We start from the raw sequence: 17599 nt of genomic DNA on the forward strand, positions 1-17599 counted from the left end.
CCTCAAATAATCCAAAATCCCCTTCTGTCTTGGCTCAATATATTCTCTCCTATGTAAATTACGCTTTAAACCCTAACAGATCTACCTAGATTGACCAACTCACTGGTCTCTATTGCTACGGAGGCAGGAAGATAGACCATGCCCAGACAGGTAGGATAAGGGCCTCAGAGGTGAGAAGGAGGGAATGAGAGCTTGTCATCCTAGGAGACCTCAGGCCTGGAGAACATCTTGTCACTGCCCTTGACAGCTTCAACCACAGTGGCTCTTCCTCAACTACTACTACCCCTACCCCTACTCCTTAGCAACAGCTAACTACGAAATTTCTAAAGCCCCCTCTTGTGCCGACAAACTCTCACCCCACCCTCATGGTAATAAAGGCTTGAAAACTACTCGCTCAGGATTTATTGAAAAAGACAAAATGGAACTGAACGGTCCTTTTCTGAATCCTATACCCTACCAATCACCTATAGGGACAGAGTGAGCCCATCAAAACCCCTAGGTGACAAACCTGTTGGCAACCCTTTCTTGGAACTTCTCCCTCTTTGGGAGCCCTGCTTGCTTTCTATTACTGTAATAAATCCTGTCACTTTGCTCTCACCCCCGTGTCCACGGATTTCATTCCTTTACTTCATGAGACAATCTACCCATCCACTTTCCATCCCTACTAGTGGGAGTGACCAGCTTAACTCGCCATATCCTTTCTTGAATTAGAGGATACTAAACTTCATTCTGAAACAAGTTTTTGTTTTTCTTTAATGCTGGGGATGGGCCTCACACATGTTATGCAAGTGCTCCATCACTGAGCCACATCTCTAGGCCTGACAGACATTCTTCATTAGTCTTGCCAAACTGACTTACAAGGCATGTCATGACCAATTGCCATAAAAGAGGTCATGACAGCAGGACAATATGTTAAGTAGTAGATACATTGCTATATTTGCCTAAGTGCGACTTTCCCTAGAAAGGATATGACCAGAGAGAGAGAGAGAGAGAGAGAGAGAGAGAGAACCCCCAAATTCTTAATTCATTGGGGTTTAATTTGTCTGTGCTTTTGTTTCTATTTCTGTTTGGCCAATGGTTTATTTTGAACTTGACTCTATCAGGAAGAAATAGATGGTCCAACCTAGGAATGTGTAAAATAATAGTAGAATACTGAACTGTCATTTAAAGGGCACTGAAAGACCATGTGCCCCTACTTCTCAATGACTTCATCTTCCATCAGTAGATCCATCAGGTATGAAATCAGAAAAACCTAAGTACTTTCTCTTGAATACCTACATGGCACTATTGTAGATTAGTTTGCCAATTCAGTTAGCTTAGGCGTCAACAGCAGGACAAAAATGAGGTGCAACAGGATAGCTTGAGGGGGAACAAAGCTTCTTACCAAGATGAAAAAAATTAGGAGCTCACAATAGGATCAGAAAACTAGATAAATAGAGTAAGGCAGAGAGGGGGTGATAATGACAAGGCGGGTTAGGAAAGACTTCTACAAGTTGCATTTGCATTGTTGGCTGCGTTTATTGGTCTACATAGGCCACTAGCATCCACCCAAAGGACACCCAGGCCCTTTCTAGATCAATAAAATCAGAATAAAATTTCTAGGGTGTATGCTTTCTTTTTCTCTAATTTCTTAGGTGAGTCTTTGGGCTGATGGATATTTCAGATTTTTTTTTTTCCAGATTCTTGATTAGCTTAGTAAGTGACGCTTACCTTGAAACACAAGCTTGTTTTACTGGTGGAACCCCACTCCTCTGGACATTTGGGCTCAGGGGTTGTCGTGGGCTCTGGTGGCCGAGTTACTCCTTCTGCCCAGTGCTTGCACACAAATTTTGCTTTTTCATCACATTTCAAAACATCCCATAAACCCCCTGCAAGCCCAGTTCTCATGGCAACACATCCTGCCTTTCGCCCTGCATTAAACAGATGAAGCAGAATTCAGTCTACAGGAGCCGCCTGCAGGCCTGCCACCCACAGCAGCCCGTTCCAAGCTGAGAGTGAGGGTGCTTGCTCAAACCTTCACAGGGTAACACAAGGTAGGAGAGCACTACTGGAGCATTTAGCCGTTATTTGTTCTATTTGAACCATCTCTGGTCTTTTATTTATGTGGTCTCTATCTCCAACGGAATTATGATCTTAATTGTAGAAAGTTTTAGAACATTTTGAATTTCTAACATCCCACACATAGGCATGTAAAGATACAATATTTTTAGTATGATCAAATGTGCCACAATGACAAAAGAACTGAGTTAATGTTCATTCCTTCCTTCCTTCCTTCCTTCCTTCCTTCCTTCCTTCCTGCCTGCCGGCTGCCTGCCTACATTTCCTTTTTAGTTCTTTAAGAACTTTTTCTCCCCTTAGGTCCTTGTAGGTCTCCAAGGCTGAAGTTGTTTACAGACTTCAAAATGAGATACTCCTGAGGATGGAGATTTTCGATAAGTTACTCAACCACTGTGAACTTGATTCTTCATCTTAAAATGCGCTTCACAGGGCCTAGCTGACGGGGTTGTGATGAATGCCAGCTTTAATAATTAAAGAAGTACATAAAGTAAAATGATGACTGTGTTCAGCAGGGGGAAGGAGGATGAAGGGTGGTCACTTATAGAGAGGGGATCAGACATATCATCAAAGAGAGTCCATAGATCACAGGATCACCAATCACAGAGGACCTTATCAACACAAAGATCTGGAAAAATGGGAACTGACGCACCAACCTTCCCCAGCCATAGTTAATTATAACCTTTTAAGAGAATGATGGTTTCAAGACCATGTCACACCTACCCCTTGTGACCAGGTCGTCAGGACCCTCACAAAGGGTATTTGCTGAGAGTTATACAAAGGGTACTAAACCTCGTAAGGGGAGAATGTAAAACTAAGGCAAGAACACTATACTCTATGTAACATTCATTCCACTTTTCTAGTAAACTTCTGTGCAACTCGAGTGAAATTCTTCCTTTAGGATTTGAAAAACTGGTGGCTACAGACCCCTGTGGCTGCTTTGGCTCCCGGGGGGCAGGTCCCCTCTGCAACAAATATACTAAGCTTAATAGTCTACCATTCTATTTCCTAGTGATGGTTATTTCCAAACAGTAATTAACTAAGAGCTCTGAAAACATCATAATTTCTTGCTGCACCAATGAGCTGATATTTTTTATTAATGGTATTTTAAAGATATTTAAGGGCTTAGATATAATTCTCATAACTCTAAAAAGATAAATATTATCCAGAATGTTTTCTCTTAAATACCTGATGTCCTGACACCCCAAGAGATTTCTCTGAGTCCTACAATAATCCCATCCCCTTTACAGTCCTGAGTTGGAACCTGATTACTTTGGAATACAGGAGAGCTAGGCTGCAGCAGCCCACCAACTCCCAGAATCAGTTCATCCTAGCATGAGGGGAACCTGCCCGTCCGTTCTTGCCTGCTCTTCTCAAAACTGTACATTCAAGTCAAAGAGGTCAACATTTCCTAAAGGGGAACCACCAACCTTCCATCAAGGATTCCCTATAACAATGGTTGCAAATGAATTGTACCTCCAGTTTGATCTGATTTGGAGGAGGGGAGCACTAGAGTTTGAATGCAGGGGCACTTTACTACTGAGCCACATTCTCAGAGTATTACTAATTTGCTTAGAGCCTGGCTAAGTTACTGAGGCTGGCCTCAAACTTGAGATCCTTCTGCCTTAGCCTCTTGAATTACTGGGATTACAGGCATGCACCATTGTGCCCAACTATAGTTTGACCTGTTTTCATTCCCCTCAAAGACATTCTAGGATTAATCTTGCATAATCTTACAGCTGAATGAGCAAAAGAGGCAAAGTAAATGTAAAGAGTAAGAAGGACCATTCCTACCAAGATTTTTTTTTTTAAATACACATTCAGTTCTTAATATCCTATCCAGTAACTGTAAGACTAAGCCACAATCTTATTATTTTTCATAAAGTTCAATAATTTAATAATTATAAAAGAATTGCACCATTCAGATTATTGTTTTTCTTATTAGAAGCTGAGGGAGAATGCAAGTTAAAATAACTCCAGGAGATTAGGGTGTATTATTAGATCATTATTAGATCGATAAGTTACTTAACTACTTTGTAGTAAATACACACCCTTGAGCTATTGTTTTCTTTCTTAGCTTCTGACCCAGGAACATGAAATACTTTTTATAAAGGATGTTGAATTTTTTGTGTTTTGTGGAATAAGATAGGATGGATAATAAAACAGGCAGTTAAGGAAACGGGCCACATAAAGACTTCTCTAAATGTAAAGGCCACTTCATGAGATTAACTTGTAAAAGCATGACAAACATTCCAGCTAAATATGTTCTTAGACCTAAGTAAAGGTTACAAACTCAAAGGCTAACTAATAGCCTTGGCACTTTTCCAATACCTGATTGACATAGATTTTGACCATTTGGTACTTCTTCCATGCCTGATTAGCACAGACATTGATCAATGCCCTTAGTTATATACAATGCCAATAGTTACATAAAAACCCCTAGACTAGTGCAGTTAAGTAGCAACCCTGAACGGGTCCCCTTTCACCTTGAGGGAGCTCTGTCTTCCTTTTTCCTCCCTTGAATAAATTCTACTCTTTTATGCTCAGCTATACAAAGGGTTAAACATAATCACACATTCAAGATAGTAGAATAATGAATTCCACATAAGCATTGTTTTTACCCCACGGCTCAAGAACAATATTTCTCTTTACAGTTGCACTGAGAAGTTGTATATCCATTGAATAAAGGTTCACGTTTTCAGAAAAGTTCACTATTCAGAACATTTGTGACTCCTTAGGATTTCATAAGTGTTTTTCAAATAGACCAGTACCAAATAAACCAGCAATTTCTCTCTTCCTTCTTTTCCTTAGAACACTGCAAACTCATTGAGATTTAAAAAAACAAAAAGGAAAAAAAGTAAAATATAAATACTTCCTGAAAACACAATTAATTTCCATTGTCTACTTGGAAAGGGAGAAGTAACAGGTTTTGTCGGATGGATTCATAGAATGAATGAATCCCTGAAAAAAGGCAGGGCACGTACCTGGCATATCTGAATTCCAGTGGGTGAACCGCACCTCCTCCTCCACTGTCCACTGAAAGGTCCCTTTGTTTTGTATATCCGAAAGTCCTGTCCAAAAATATTTTTCAGGCCTCAATCCAACCAAACTAGTCAGGAATGCTTGTTCATATCTTTAAAATAAAAATTAATATTCAACTAATCTTTAGAAACATTTATATGAATGTTTAAAGTTATCAACACGAAAAGTATCTCAGTTATGTTTGAGCTATGCTGTAGTTGGTAATGCAACCATATTGTGTTATATTTAGGTCACTTAAATTATAAAAATCGCCTCTTCAGATAGGTAAGTTTACAAAGGAAAAATACAGAGCTGAGTGGATAAAATCATTCATATATAACTAACATCATTACCCCTCCTCAAAATACAAAGGAAGGTGCTATATTCATTTTTTAAAGGTTTGTTTAAACAATTATTTCAATTTTGGGGGGCTGGATTTATGGCTCAGTGGTAGAGTGGTTGCTTAGCACGTGTGAGGGACTGGGTTGGTTCCCCAGCACCATATAAAATAAATAAATGAATAAATAAATAAACAAAATAAAGTCATTAAAAAAGTCTTTTTAAAATGAAAAACAATTATTTCACTTTTTAAATAGGCCAGACACTCCACTCAACTCTTGATTAAGCAAGTTATTATTGAAGATGTTGCAAATGGAATAATCTGTGAGGATTTCTCCCTCAATTTTATTTCTCATGTCTCAACTCTGAAAGACAAAATTGTTAAGAAATAGAAGCAAAAATTCAGTCTCTACCAGGAGCTGGAGGCAGAACACGAATTCTAACACTTTGCCTTTGCGTTCTCATCCCTGGTATTGGCATCACTGGGCAACAATGCAATTTGTTTGGCAAAGCAACTGAAGTTTGTCTTAATTGACAGATGGCAACACAGACAGAAATCTCTCCTTGGAACAAGAGAGAGTTTTCAGGAAGAAAGAGAGAAGGAGTTGACTTGAAAAAGACCAGAGAACGGATGTGGAGAGATGTAGCAACAACAGAACATTTATTTGACCATCATCTTAATGATTTCGTGCATCAAATAGGACAAACACAAATTCCAAATGCAGTTTATTTTTCTTAAATATCCAAATTTTTTTGTAGTTTAAAAAATACTTTTATTATGTACTAAGGAATTTATTGCCATTGAGATGTTGCCTGAGTTTCATACACAGAGATTGCATTTATTTTTAAATAAAATTACATAAAAATAAATAACATAAATACGCATTTCCTTGAAAATTCTGTGACTGTTAACATAAAATGTACAAGACCCAAAGACAAGACCAAATGGAATTACAACATTTCAGCTTCTGAAAACTATTTCTAGAATAAATGAATATACAGAATATCCAGATAGAATTTGTGTGAACAGAACTCAAGAATTATGGGAAAATATATTGCAGAAGACCTGCAGATCAAGTACCTACACCTTATGATTGGTTCTGAACATGATGTAGATAGAGTTTTTGACCTTTTTCGAGCTTACTGATACGAAAAGAGTATTTGTTAATTGGAAAAACTGCAATAAAGAAGTTAAAATTCAAATCAACAAGAGTTAGTGGGTTCCTAAATATAAATGTCACCAAAAACACAGAAAAACTAACATAAAATACAGTGAAATCTTGTACATTGTTCTTCAGTAGACTAATAAATCAGTGATAGTGCAGATACGAACCATCCCTATAGTACTTAAAGACAGGCAGTTTATCTTCCCTGTCAGAAGATGCAAAGTATCTTTGTTCTGATTTTCAGATGTTGCATCATGAGTGTGCCATGATGTATTAGCATTTAACTATCCATGAGATGAATATATAAGTTGAAATACAGTTGTTCTATAAATACTGAAAATATTATAACAGTCATTTTTACCATTGAATTACATCCCCAGTCTTTTTTTTTTCTTTTTTTAAACAGGGTCTCACTAAGTTACTTCAGGACTTGCTAAATTGTTGAGGCTGACTTCAAACTTGCAATCTTCCTGCCTCAGCCTAAGTCACTGAATTACAGGCATGTACCATTGCATCCAGCCTATGAAAGGATATTTAATATCAGCACTATTCCTTAGACTTTTTATCGGGTCTGCTTTGAAAGACCAATAAGTATAATTTCTTTTTTTTATGTTTATTAATACTCAATAATTTTTGCCTCTTGCTACAAATAAAATAGATATTCTTAAGTTTCTTTTAATTTTCCTGGGCGCCCCAATGCAAGGCTCTACAAAGAATTAAGTGAAGAATGAATAAGTAAAATCTGAAAGACAGATTTTTCGTTAAAGGTTAAACGTTATATAAAATCTTCTATATCTATTTTATTTTCTTGACCTGCAAGACCATTAATGAAGTAAAGGAAAATAATGGAAGGATGGAAAGACTGAATAAATTATTCTCTATGATACTATGAGAGAGAAAGAGAGAGAGAGAGAGAGAGAGAGAGAGAGAGAGAGGATTTTGTCCTCAATTCCAAGCTCATAATGCTTGCCTTATAGTAGGTCATAATAACTCCCTCATTCCAGAAGGGTCCTGCCCCCATGCCCTGGAGAGAGGGGCACAGAGTAGCCAAGAGGACTGTGAACAGCAGACCTTGCTGAGTTTTCCCACCCAGTCCTTTAGCAATCATACCTAGCCAAGGAAGTCTCTGTTAAAAGCACAAAAGGACAGGGTTCAGAGAGCTTCCAGACAGCTGGACACATTGAGGCTCCCAGAGGGCAGCAGAGCAAGAAGGGCTTAGGAGTTCCATGCACCTTCTCCCACACCATACCCTGTGCACTGCTTCATGAATATCCTTTATAATAGCCTTTTCAATAAACCAGTAAATGTGTTTCCCTGAGTTCCCTGAGCTATTCAAGCAAATTAATTGAACTTAAAGAAGGAACTCCTACACAGCCAGTCTTTCAGAAGCACACGTAAAACAACCTGGGACTTGTGAGTGGCATTTGAAGGAGGCTGGGGGACAGTCTTAGGACCTGAGTCCTCAAGCTGTGGGCTGACTCCATCTCCAGGTATATAGTGTCACAGAAGCACTCTGTATTGTGAGTGTCTATCAGGAGAAACTGAGTTTGATTTGGTCTTTCCTTCTGTATCCTCAGATTCAGACACTCTGTGCTCTTTTTTGGTGGAGAAAGTGGCAGAAATAGAAAGTGGAATTTTGAGCTGACCAATTTTACTTACCTTTCCTGTTTTAAAATTTTGACATTTAGTAGATCAGAGAAGAGTTAATTCTAAAACTACATTCATTAGATTATTAGTAAACTGTTCTAAATATTGCTTTATAGTACTAAAAGTAGCAAAATATTTTATAATGTTTGCAACTAATATTCAAATAAGAGTATTGTTTTTAATGGTTTTCTGTTTATAAGCCATACCACAAGGTCACACATGATTCACTCAAAAATTTAGAGCATACTGATATTTCAGTTTTCAGGCCTTTTTGAAAACTTTTCATTATTTGACTATATTTTAAAATAAAATTAAAATAGTGACATACCTGTCTTCAACAGTTGTCAAATAAGCTTTCTCATTTTGGCATGTTTGGTTGGCTTCTGTAAATGTTGAAAGTGTATGTCCAATCAAATAGCAGTAAAAGCCATGCCTTTTCCAGCCCTATTAATGTCATCAAGCAATGGAGAAAAAAGCAGATTATCATGCATATATGTTAGAAACTATATTATTTTAGTAATCATTCTATCATGAAACACAAATTAATAAATAATAGAAATGTCTAAAGAACATAAACCTGAAGGTCTTGAAATGCAACAAAAATCATATACATGATTAAACATATGTATATACATATATTTAATCATGTATATGATTTTTGTTGCATATATTTAAACATATATATGATTTTTGTTGCATTTCAAGTGGGATTGAAATATTTGTATATATATACATATATTTAATCATATATTAAAAACAACGCAGTATTACATTGTCTGTCACATAAGAAATTGTAAAGGGTGGTAATTCTCTTCAGTTCTTATGTGTCCTTCAACTATTTGTGAAATAGTCACTGAAGAAACTGAACAGACCAGCTAAGATTTCAGTTCAAAAAAAGTTAACCACAGAAAATAATTTGGGATACAGCAAGTCTGGCTGTCTATAGAGGCAATTACCAATGGTGAAATAAAATCTATATCATGTCATCATAGGAGAGCACTCATTCAACCTCAGGCAACACAACTTGATGTGGTTCCTCTCCCATACATCAAATGGGGTAAATACATAACAATAAATAAAAAAAAAATCCATACTAGAGTTTGACAGGAAGAAGGGGAACTCTCCAAGAACCAAATATAAATAGAATATTAACAGATAAACGGAAAATAGTCTATTGGTGTATCAAATCCAGATTCAGATCCAAGGGGGTTGGATATTCCTGTCCATACAGAATACAACATTTGTTTTTTCACCCACCTGAGGCAGGGTGTTGGAATTGAGGCCCCTCTATGAAGAGGAGTCTCCTTCTGTGAATGGAGAACTAAAAACTCTAGCCACAGAAACAAAACATGACTAGAGCCTTGTCATCTGCTTGGGGTTCTGGGTATTAGAAAAAATATTCTTCAGTTTGAAAATAAATGCCAGGTCTGCACCAAGATGGATGCCAGTTCCAACTCTACACTATTCACATTGTATGAGATCCATGTCCAAAGTATTAAAGTAATACTTAGTCTACAAAGGGGGGTTTTCTTAGGCACTGAAGGAAGTAGAGTGCAAAATAACACGCAGCAGAAAAATTTCCACATACTAGGTCATCTGAGATGATGACACTTGGGGGTAGGGGTGGGAACAGTGAACCCCAACTCACAATTAAAAAATTACAAACCAATCAGTGCAGTGTGGCACAGGCCTGTAATCCCAGCCACTTGGGAGACTGAGATAGGAGGATCCCAAGTTCAAGGCCAGTCCCACATACATATATGGAAAAAGTGACTATGGATAGTTTGCTGTATGCACTTGAGGTTATCTACTGGAAATGTTCTGGACAGTTCACAGGATCATAGACTCTTTTTTATGTTTTTTTTTTCTTTTTGCCAACCTTTTTTTAATTTTTTTTTAGTTGTTGATGGACCTTTATTTTATTCATTTATTTATATGAGGTACTGAGACTTGAACCCAGTGACTCACACACGCGAGACAAGCCCTCTACCACTGAGCCACGACCCCAGCCCCTCGGTTCATAGACTCTTGACATCTGGATGTCACTAATTCCTATGACCTGCCTTCATGTCATTGCCCTCATCAGGCTCCATGAGGAGTTTTATTCCCTGTTCTCTCGTTCAACTCTCATGACATTCTGAATGGAACCACTGACCATGGGTAGCCCTATATTACCTGCAGAGAATTTCCAAAGAAAACTTTCAACATTGAAACATTTTGGTTCTGCAGAGAACGAAGAATTTCTCCTACAAAGTAAAGCCAACTATATCAAATAATATTGACTGATCATTGTGTATGTTCCATACTTACTTTCCGGCAGCCTGTTTCTGCTTCCTCTGTTTCTGGAGCTTGGGTTTGTGATTTCATCTTACAGATGTAGTCAAGTGGCTTCTCACAGGCCCTATCTGCCCAGTACCCATCCTTAAGGGAGCACAGAGAAAAACAAATGATTATCTGTTCTTTGATGCTATTTTCTTGTAATTGTGATTCCATAAAGGAAAACTAAGATCCAATGATATTAAGGGACTACGGCAGCTATAAAAGGGAAAGGAAATTTCATGCTTTACATATAAACAGCAAATTGAACTCCAGCTACACAGATGTAAAGAGACTGTGTGGATGGGGGTACCATTTATGACCCAGCAATAGGAACTTATGAATATTAGCTAATGGTTAGTTAAGTTTATCTTTGGGAGCAAAAAAAAAAAAAATCTTTCTGGTCTTCTTGAAAATGTCACTTGGCAATACAACTGATAGAAACTCAAGAAACTAAATCTGAATCTTGGCTCAATTTTGATCTATATCAAATGATCTCAAATGGAAACACTCTCACCAAACATACGCAATAAGAGGGACAGCAGGAAGACTCTGCTGACTTCTCCCAGATGTCGGTAAAGTTGCCTTACCTTCCCCTTCATCACAACGCAGTCCTCCTGCCTGTTGTTCTCATGGCTTGGTTCTCCACGAAGCCATTTGGTAAATGTTACAGGAGTCCCGTCACTCCACTCAAAGTACATTTGAATCTTGAGGTCATTTAAGCCAATCCACAACTCATCATTTGGCTCTAAACAGGAAGAAAAATACAAAAGTAGTATATACAAAGGTTGCTTTCCAAAGGTCAACAGGGTATGGGGAAAGGAAGGCAGTCTGCTTTGTCAACACAACTAGACTCCCTTGATATTGTCACTATCATAAAATGTAATCCTTTGGAGTGTTAATCTGACCTATATGCTGAAGACTCAGATGTAAACCACATTTCATGTTGTCGGTTGTAGGTTGTGTAATGTTTTCTTTGCATTGTAAATATGACTTGAGTTTTTTAGTTGTCACTATTACAAACTATGTCTCCTGGGAGTTGTGAAAATGAAATTAATGTAGGTCTATTATTACACTCTATCTTGTGAAGATGCTTGTTTGCTACAAATAATTTTCCTGCCAACAGCACTCACATCATTGGAAATATGGTATTCAGTGCATAAAAACCTATTTGACTAGTATCAAATCTTATGAATATTTTTAAATAATAAATTTAAAACCAGTTCTATTTTACTAATTGTTGGAATTAAGAATATTTTAGTTGCTTTTGTTAATTGATCAATCACTTTATTAAGAGTAACAGTGATAGAAACATAAACTGAGGAGACAGACTGGTTTCTGACAATTGGCATTTAGTTATTAGTCTAGAAATATAAATGACTTTATAATTATTTTCATCATGAAATGTCAAGAAACACTAGCAGCACTCAAATAACAAGGTTAAGATTTAAAATCTGATCTTTTTTTCAAATTATATGGAAATCATTGCTGATTTGTATAAGGAGCTACCACCATTCTAATAATTCTAAATATCGCAACAAAAATGGGGGAAAAAGTTGCAGTAATTGAAGATATAAGTTTCCATGCCTGTAAAAAAATAAACATTTCCAAACAAAACAAATTAAAGAATCTATAATTCAATAGCTATCTAATTTGCATAACTGAAAGTCTCATCATGAATATTTGATAAACGGTCTTTCCATGGTTAAAAAATATTTCAAAGGATTATAAAGATGATGTTTGATGGAAAATGAGAAAATTGCCATATGATATAAGAAATTCCCTAAGTGGTTAAGTTTCTTCCTCCTAAAAGTTGTCATTCAGCTTTGCTTTTGGAAAAGTCCTTGACTGGCCTCATGCCAGCGCCGGCAGATGTTTCCAGAGCCACAAAGCATGAATGACAGTGCCCGGATGGCCCCCTTTTCCTCTCACTTGGAGTGGCAGATCATGCTCTTTTGAGCAACAAATATAGGTTTCAAAGAGACCTCATGCGTCCCCTAAGGATTTTAGTTGAAGACCAATGTAAGTTTCAACTCCCAAGTCCCACAATTATAATAAAGTAAGTATCAAGAGACTCCTACAAACATATTTTGTCATAAAACTGTTCTCCCCCTACAGCTTTTGTAATTCCTAAGCACAGTCATCCTACAAAAATATACAACATGTGAGTGGAAAGTCATTAGGCTAATTTTTATAAATCAGTTAAGGGAGTTGTGTTAGTTGGGAAAGGCATAGCTTATGGGTGCAGGTCCCAATGTATCCACAGGCAATATTCTTCCATAATTAAAATAAATGACCACATATAGAGAAAAATGCAACTCATGTCTCACTATGTTGGTTGGGAAGAATAGGGTCATGTAAGATATTTTTTAAAATGATTTCTTCTTGGGCATATGAATATTACTATATTAATCATTCAACATCAAAATACTTGGTATAGTGGATTTTAGTCCAGTTTAATGTTCTGCACAGCCTTATCCTTTAAGACCTATCATTTCAGGTGCTGGCTTGGTAACAAATGGAGACCTTTGCTTGACATATTGTAATGAACTTTTCTTCTAAAATAAAGGCTATCACTGGGTGCCTTGAGTTCATGTAAATGGGAAATATTGAAAATATTTTGGAAACCATCAAATTTCATTTAATAAATGAACTCCAAGCTCTAAAAAAATAAATAAATAAATAAAAATAAAATAAAAAGAATTCTGAAGACTTTTGATTTAAAAGTGGCAATCTTCATTTTGTAACTTTCCTTTACCTTTATCAAGATGATTTTGTTTTATTTTTTTAAAATTTTTTTACTGTTGGTTGTTCAAAACATTACATAGTTCTTGATATATCATATTTCACACTTTGATTCAAATGGGTTATGAACTCCCATTTTTACCCCGTATACAAATTGCAGAATCACATCAGTTACACATCCATTGATTTACATATTGCCATACTAGTGTCTGTTGTGTTCTGCTGCCTTTCCTATCCTCTACTATCCCCCCTCCCCTCCCCTCCCCTCCCCTCTTCTCTCTCTACCCCCTCTACTGTCATTCATTTCTCCCCCTTGTATTATATTCCCCTTTCCCCTCACTTCCTCTTGTATGAAATTTTGTATAACCCTGAGGGTCTCCTTCCATTTCCATGCAATTTCCCTTCTCTCTCCCTTTCCCTCCCACCTCTCATCCCAGTTTAATGTTAATCTTCTTCTGATGCTCTTCGTCCCTACTCTGTTCTTAGTTACTCTCCTTATATCAAAGAAGACATTTGGCATTTGTTTTAAATAAGTATATATTGTATTACAATGTTGTAATATTATAAATATTATATATTTTCTGGTTTTAATAATTTTTAAAAATAAAAACATTTCTAAATCACTTACTAATTCTCAAGCTGAATTTAAAAGCAACCCTGGTCATCCAGCTTCCCACAATAAATATGGCAATAAAAACATGATTCTCTTATTGCTCAGTCACGTTATAGAAAGTAGACAAGATCTACACTGCAGCCCCTGAGCATTCTAACCTACCTGTCCCCCACTGATTCGTCTGCAGACTTGATGATGATAAGTAACTGTTTTTCAGATATATCCCTTGTGATTTCATTATCACTTAGTCTAAATTTCCCAGGGGAGGTAAACATAGAAGAATTAAGAAATTGTTTATAGGCAGCAGCAGGCAATTTTCTCAGTACCACCCTCAAGGAGGTGTGCAAGGAGAATGGTTTCCAGTGGACACAGTCGGAAGAAATAACAAGGTTTGGGGACCTTTTAAATCTTTTCCTGTAACTACTCGAGTTTTTTCTTATCTACTTGTTAATTGTTTTTTCTCCCCTACTATTGCCATCCATTTCCAGGCTGTATACATCAGCAGCAGCAACTCTGTCACCACCATCCACTTCCTCTTGTTTTGCTGGGTGGAAATGAAGAACAGCTGCAGCTATTCAGCAGCCTCATCAGTGGGAGATGAAAATGATAATCACTTAATCAACAAGAACTGCAGAAGGCCCATGATTGGTATGTATGTTGTTTCTTAGCAGGCTCTTCTCCAAGACCAGGATTCCCAACTCATTTTACCCATCTTTTATTTCTGCTTAATACATTTTCTAAGCACTTTTAAAAGTATTCACCTAGATTGAGACATCAATTTCTTTAAAAGGCTCAGGCCAACACCTAACCACTCAAAAAAAAAAAAAAAAATGTTCATTTCTCCTGCTATTCAACACCCTAGCAGCCTTAGCTGCATTAATAAAGAAAAGAAAATCCAAAGTAAGAGACGGTGCACTTAAAGATGTCTCTTGTGAGATAAAATACGGGCCTTAAAAAAGAAAATACATACATACATGCAAGTAATTCCAAAAGTTAGACATCATTGAGAATTTTAAGGGAGACGTCTCTGAATCCACCCTCTATGTGGGAAAATAATACTTAAAAACTATCCATAATTTGATTACATATTATGAGAAAAATAATTGAATTACCACTTAGTGATAAAAATCCTTTAAATTACTATATAGTTTTTGCACTGTGGGTATGATTAGCCTTTACTATTCAATCTATACCTTTAATTTAGTTATTAATTTAAATTTAAAATTTAAATTTAAAAGTAACATTTCTGATTAATTTTTCAGACACTGATGGAGAGGAGAAAGGGTTGTAGCTCAGCTTATTATCAGTATAAGGTTTCTCACCATATCCCAGCTGGGAGAAAATGAAATCAAACTCCTCAATGCTGTGGATACTTGCAAGGTCACCACCTTCCTTCCGACATGCAGTCAAAGCATCCCTCTGGATTTTCTTCTGTTCTCTGTGAATCTTGTAACAGTTGCCTGCATATGGCCACCACTGACTAGGACACTTAGTAGGCACATCACTTTCTAGAAAAAAAAAAAAAAAAGATGGTTTGGAAGGCACTTAAAAGAGAAATTTTGTCTAAAATTATAATAATATTTTCCAGCATTCTAAATATGTAACAGTTCATAGTTGTAGGCAAATAAAGGTAATATTTATTTTTCACCTTTGGCATATAGATTCATAAATGATAGGCTAGACATGTTCCTTTTGCCTTACTTTCAGACAAAAAAAAAGTGAATCCATCTTTAATGTCAAAGGGGAAGTCTCTTTAAAAATGTGTACCTGTCACAGGACCACAGTAAGATATAGTAGACTAATTTTACCAACATCTTAAAACATCAGCAAACCTGTACTAAGCATCTATTATGCACAGTTTAAATGCTGGAAGCCTGAAAGTGTTGACATAATACATCCTCTGGAATATTTCAATGTACCTTTTTCTTCATGGACCTTAGGGAGCCAATGATTCTTCAAGGAGGGCAATGCTCATAAGGTGGGCATGAAAAAGATTTGCATTGAGGCAGACCCATCAAAGAGCCTCTGCAACTACAGTAGCATGAGCCAGCCACCTGCACCTCTGAACCCATCCCCCCATTTCCTCACTCACAAAAGATGGTATGTTGTTGTGATAAGAGAGCAATAGAAATTCAGAAGTCTTTCAGGCAGAACCTGAATTTGCCATAGCTGCATGATCTTAAGCGAGTACACATACATGAACCAAAGTAATCACGTGTAAATATTTTTAAACAGTATTACTCATACTAATGTTAAATTACTGATTCTTTTGAAATAGAGATGATGTTCTTACAAATGACATACACTTACTAGTTAAGAAATCAGTAATCAGCACTGTATTATTGCTATGGATAGCTATGGTCAAATTTATAATTTTAAATGTTTACTCTTATAGAAATGAGCCAGGGCAAGTAAAGAAGCTTGATGGCAGACTCACTTCATGCATTCCTGTATGCCCTTGAACCTGACATAGGGCCTGGAGCATGGTAGCTATCACGAGTGTTGGACAGGAGAAAAATTGAAGTTGTATTTGATATATTTTCACCATTCTATAGACACTCTTTAAAACTGCAATGTACCTTGGCTAGAAATGGACTATATGATCAAATAAAGGTCAATTTATATATTTAAGGTTGATATTAAATGTTCTCAAAAGTGCACCTTTAGCAAATGTTCAATTCAGGAGACGTATGTAGGTCATTCTTTTAAAGAGTCAATCCCATTTTCTCTAAAAGCAGATAGTCTTGGAAACATCTTTGGTTAAGCCCAGGATTCTGTGCAGTCTCAATTTAAGAAAATAGATAATACAAAGCCCTAATGCTGAATTATTGTAATAGAAGATGCATATGTTAAAAATTCTATTCCCTCAATGCAGTTTAGATTCTGTATATTTCCAGTAGTAACAGGGGAAAAAATTTAAAGAAGGAAAGAAAACAAAATTTTTATTTTTATTTTATTTTTTTTGTTGTTAGCATGGCTCTGGAGCCCTCTGGTGGGATATTTTAATTTTGCTGTCTAAGAAACAGAAGATAATGTCAGCCAATGCTGAGGACTTTAAAACCAAAACAAATGACCTTTAAATATATTTTAAAACATGAAAACAGCTGAGCTAGGCAGTGGTACATGTCTGTAACTCTGGAGGCTAAGGCAGGAGGATCACAAGTGCAAAGTCAGCCTCAGCAACATAGCAAGACCCTGTCTCAAAAATAAAATAAAAAGAACTGGGGAGATATCTCAGTGGTAGAGCATCCTTGAGTTAAACCCCCAGTACCACTAAATAAACAAACATGAAAACAACCAACTCAAGTAAAATGAAGAGGAGTTCTCTGGGGCAGGATCCCATAAAACATCTCTGTTCCTCAACAGCAGCATTGCCTATGATGTAGACCACAAATGTAAGCCACACATGTCATTTTAATTTGCTAGTATCCATAGGAAATAAAAGTAAAATAAAATAGGTCAACTTCACTTTAATAATACATTTTATTTAACTCAATACACCCAAAACTTTATCATCTCAATATGTAATCAATAAAATTGGGGGTTTTTGCCTTTTTTTCATGCTGAGTTTTGGAAATCAAGTGTATTCTTACATTTGTGGTACATCGCAGTTTGAACTAAACACATTTTATTTTCACAAAAGCCACATGTGGCTAGCGGTTGCTGAACTAGACAGTACAGTTCTAGACTGTCCTGG

General features: G+C 36.6%; 1 protein-coding gene across 1 annotated transcript in view; it reads right to left on the reverse strand.

The window, feature by feature from the left end:
* The window catches only part of Mrc1 (mannose receptor C-type 1), a 93178-nt gene that overhangs the window by 40386 nt on the left and 35193 nt on the right, over positions 1–17599 (reverse strand). The window contains exons 7-12 of the mRNA XM_046423046.2: positions 15225–15410; positions 11135–11292; positions 10539–10649; positions 8557–8672; positions 5040–5188; positions 1711–1910 (exon numbers count right to left, since the gene is read on the reverse strand). Coding sequence (XP_046279002.1) covers positions 1711–1910; positions 5040–5188; positions 8557–8672; positions 10539–10649; positions 11135–11292; positions 15225–15410 — 920 coding nt within the window. The remainder of the gene's footprint in view (positions 1–1710; positions 1911–5039; positions 5189–8556; positions 8673–10538; positions 10650–11134; positions 11293–15224; positions 15411–17599) is intronic.

This window comes from Marmota monax, unplaced genomic scaffold, assembly GCF_021218885.2.
Source record: "Marmota monax isolate L192 unplaced genomic scaffold, Marmota_monax_Labrador192_F-V1.1 WCK01_AAM20220418_F8-fsc00098, whole genome shotgun sequence".
Lineage (NCBI taxonomy): Eukaryota > Metazoa > Chordata > Mammalia > Rodentia > Sciuridae > Marmota > Marmota monax.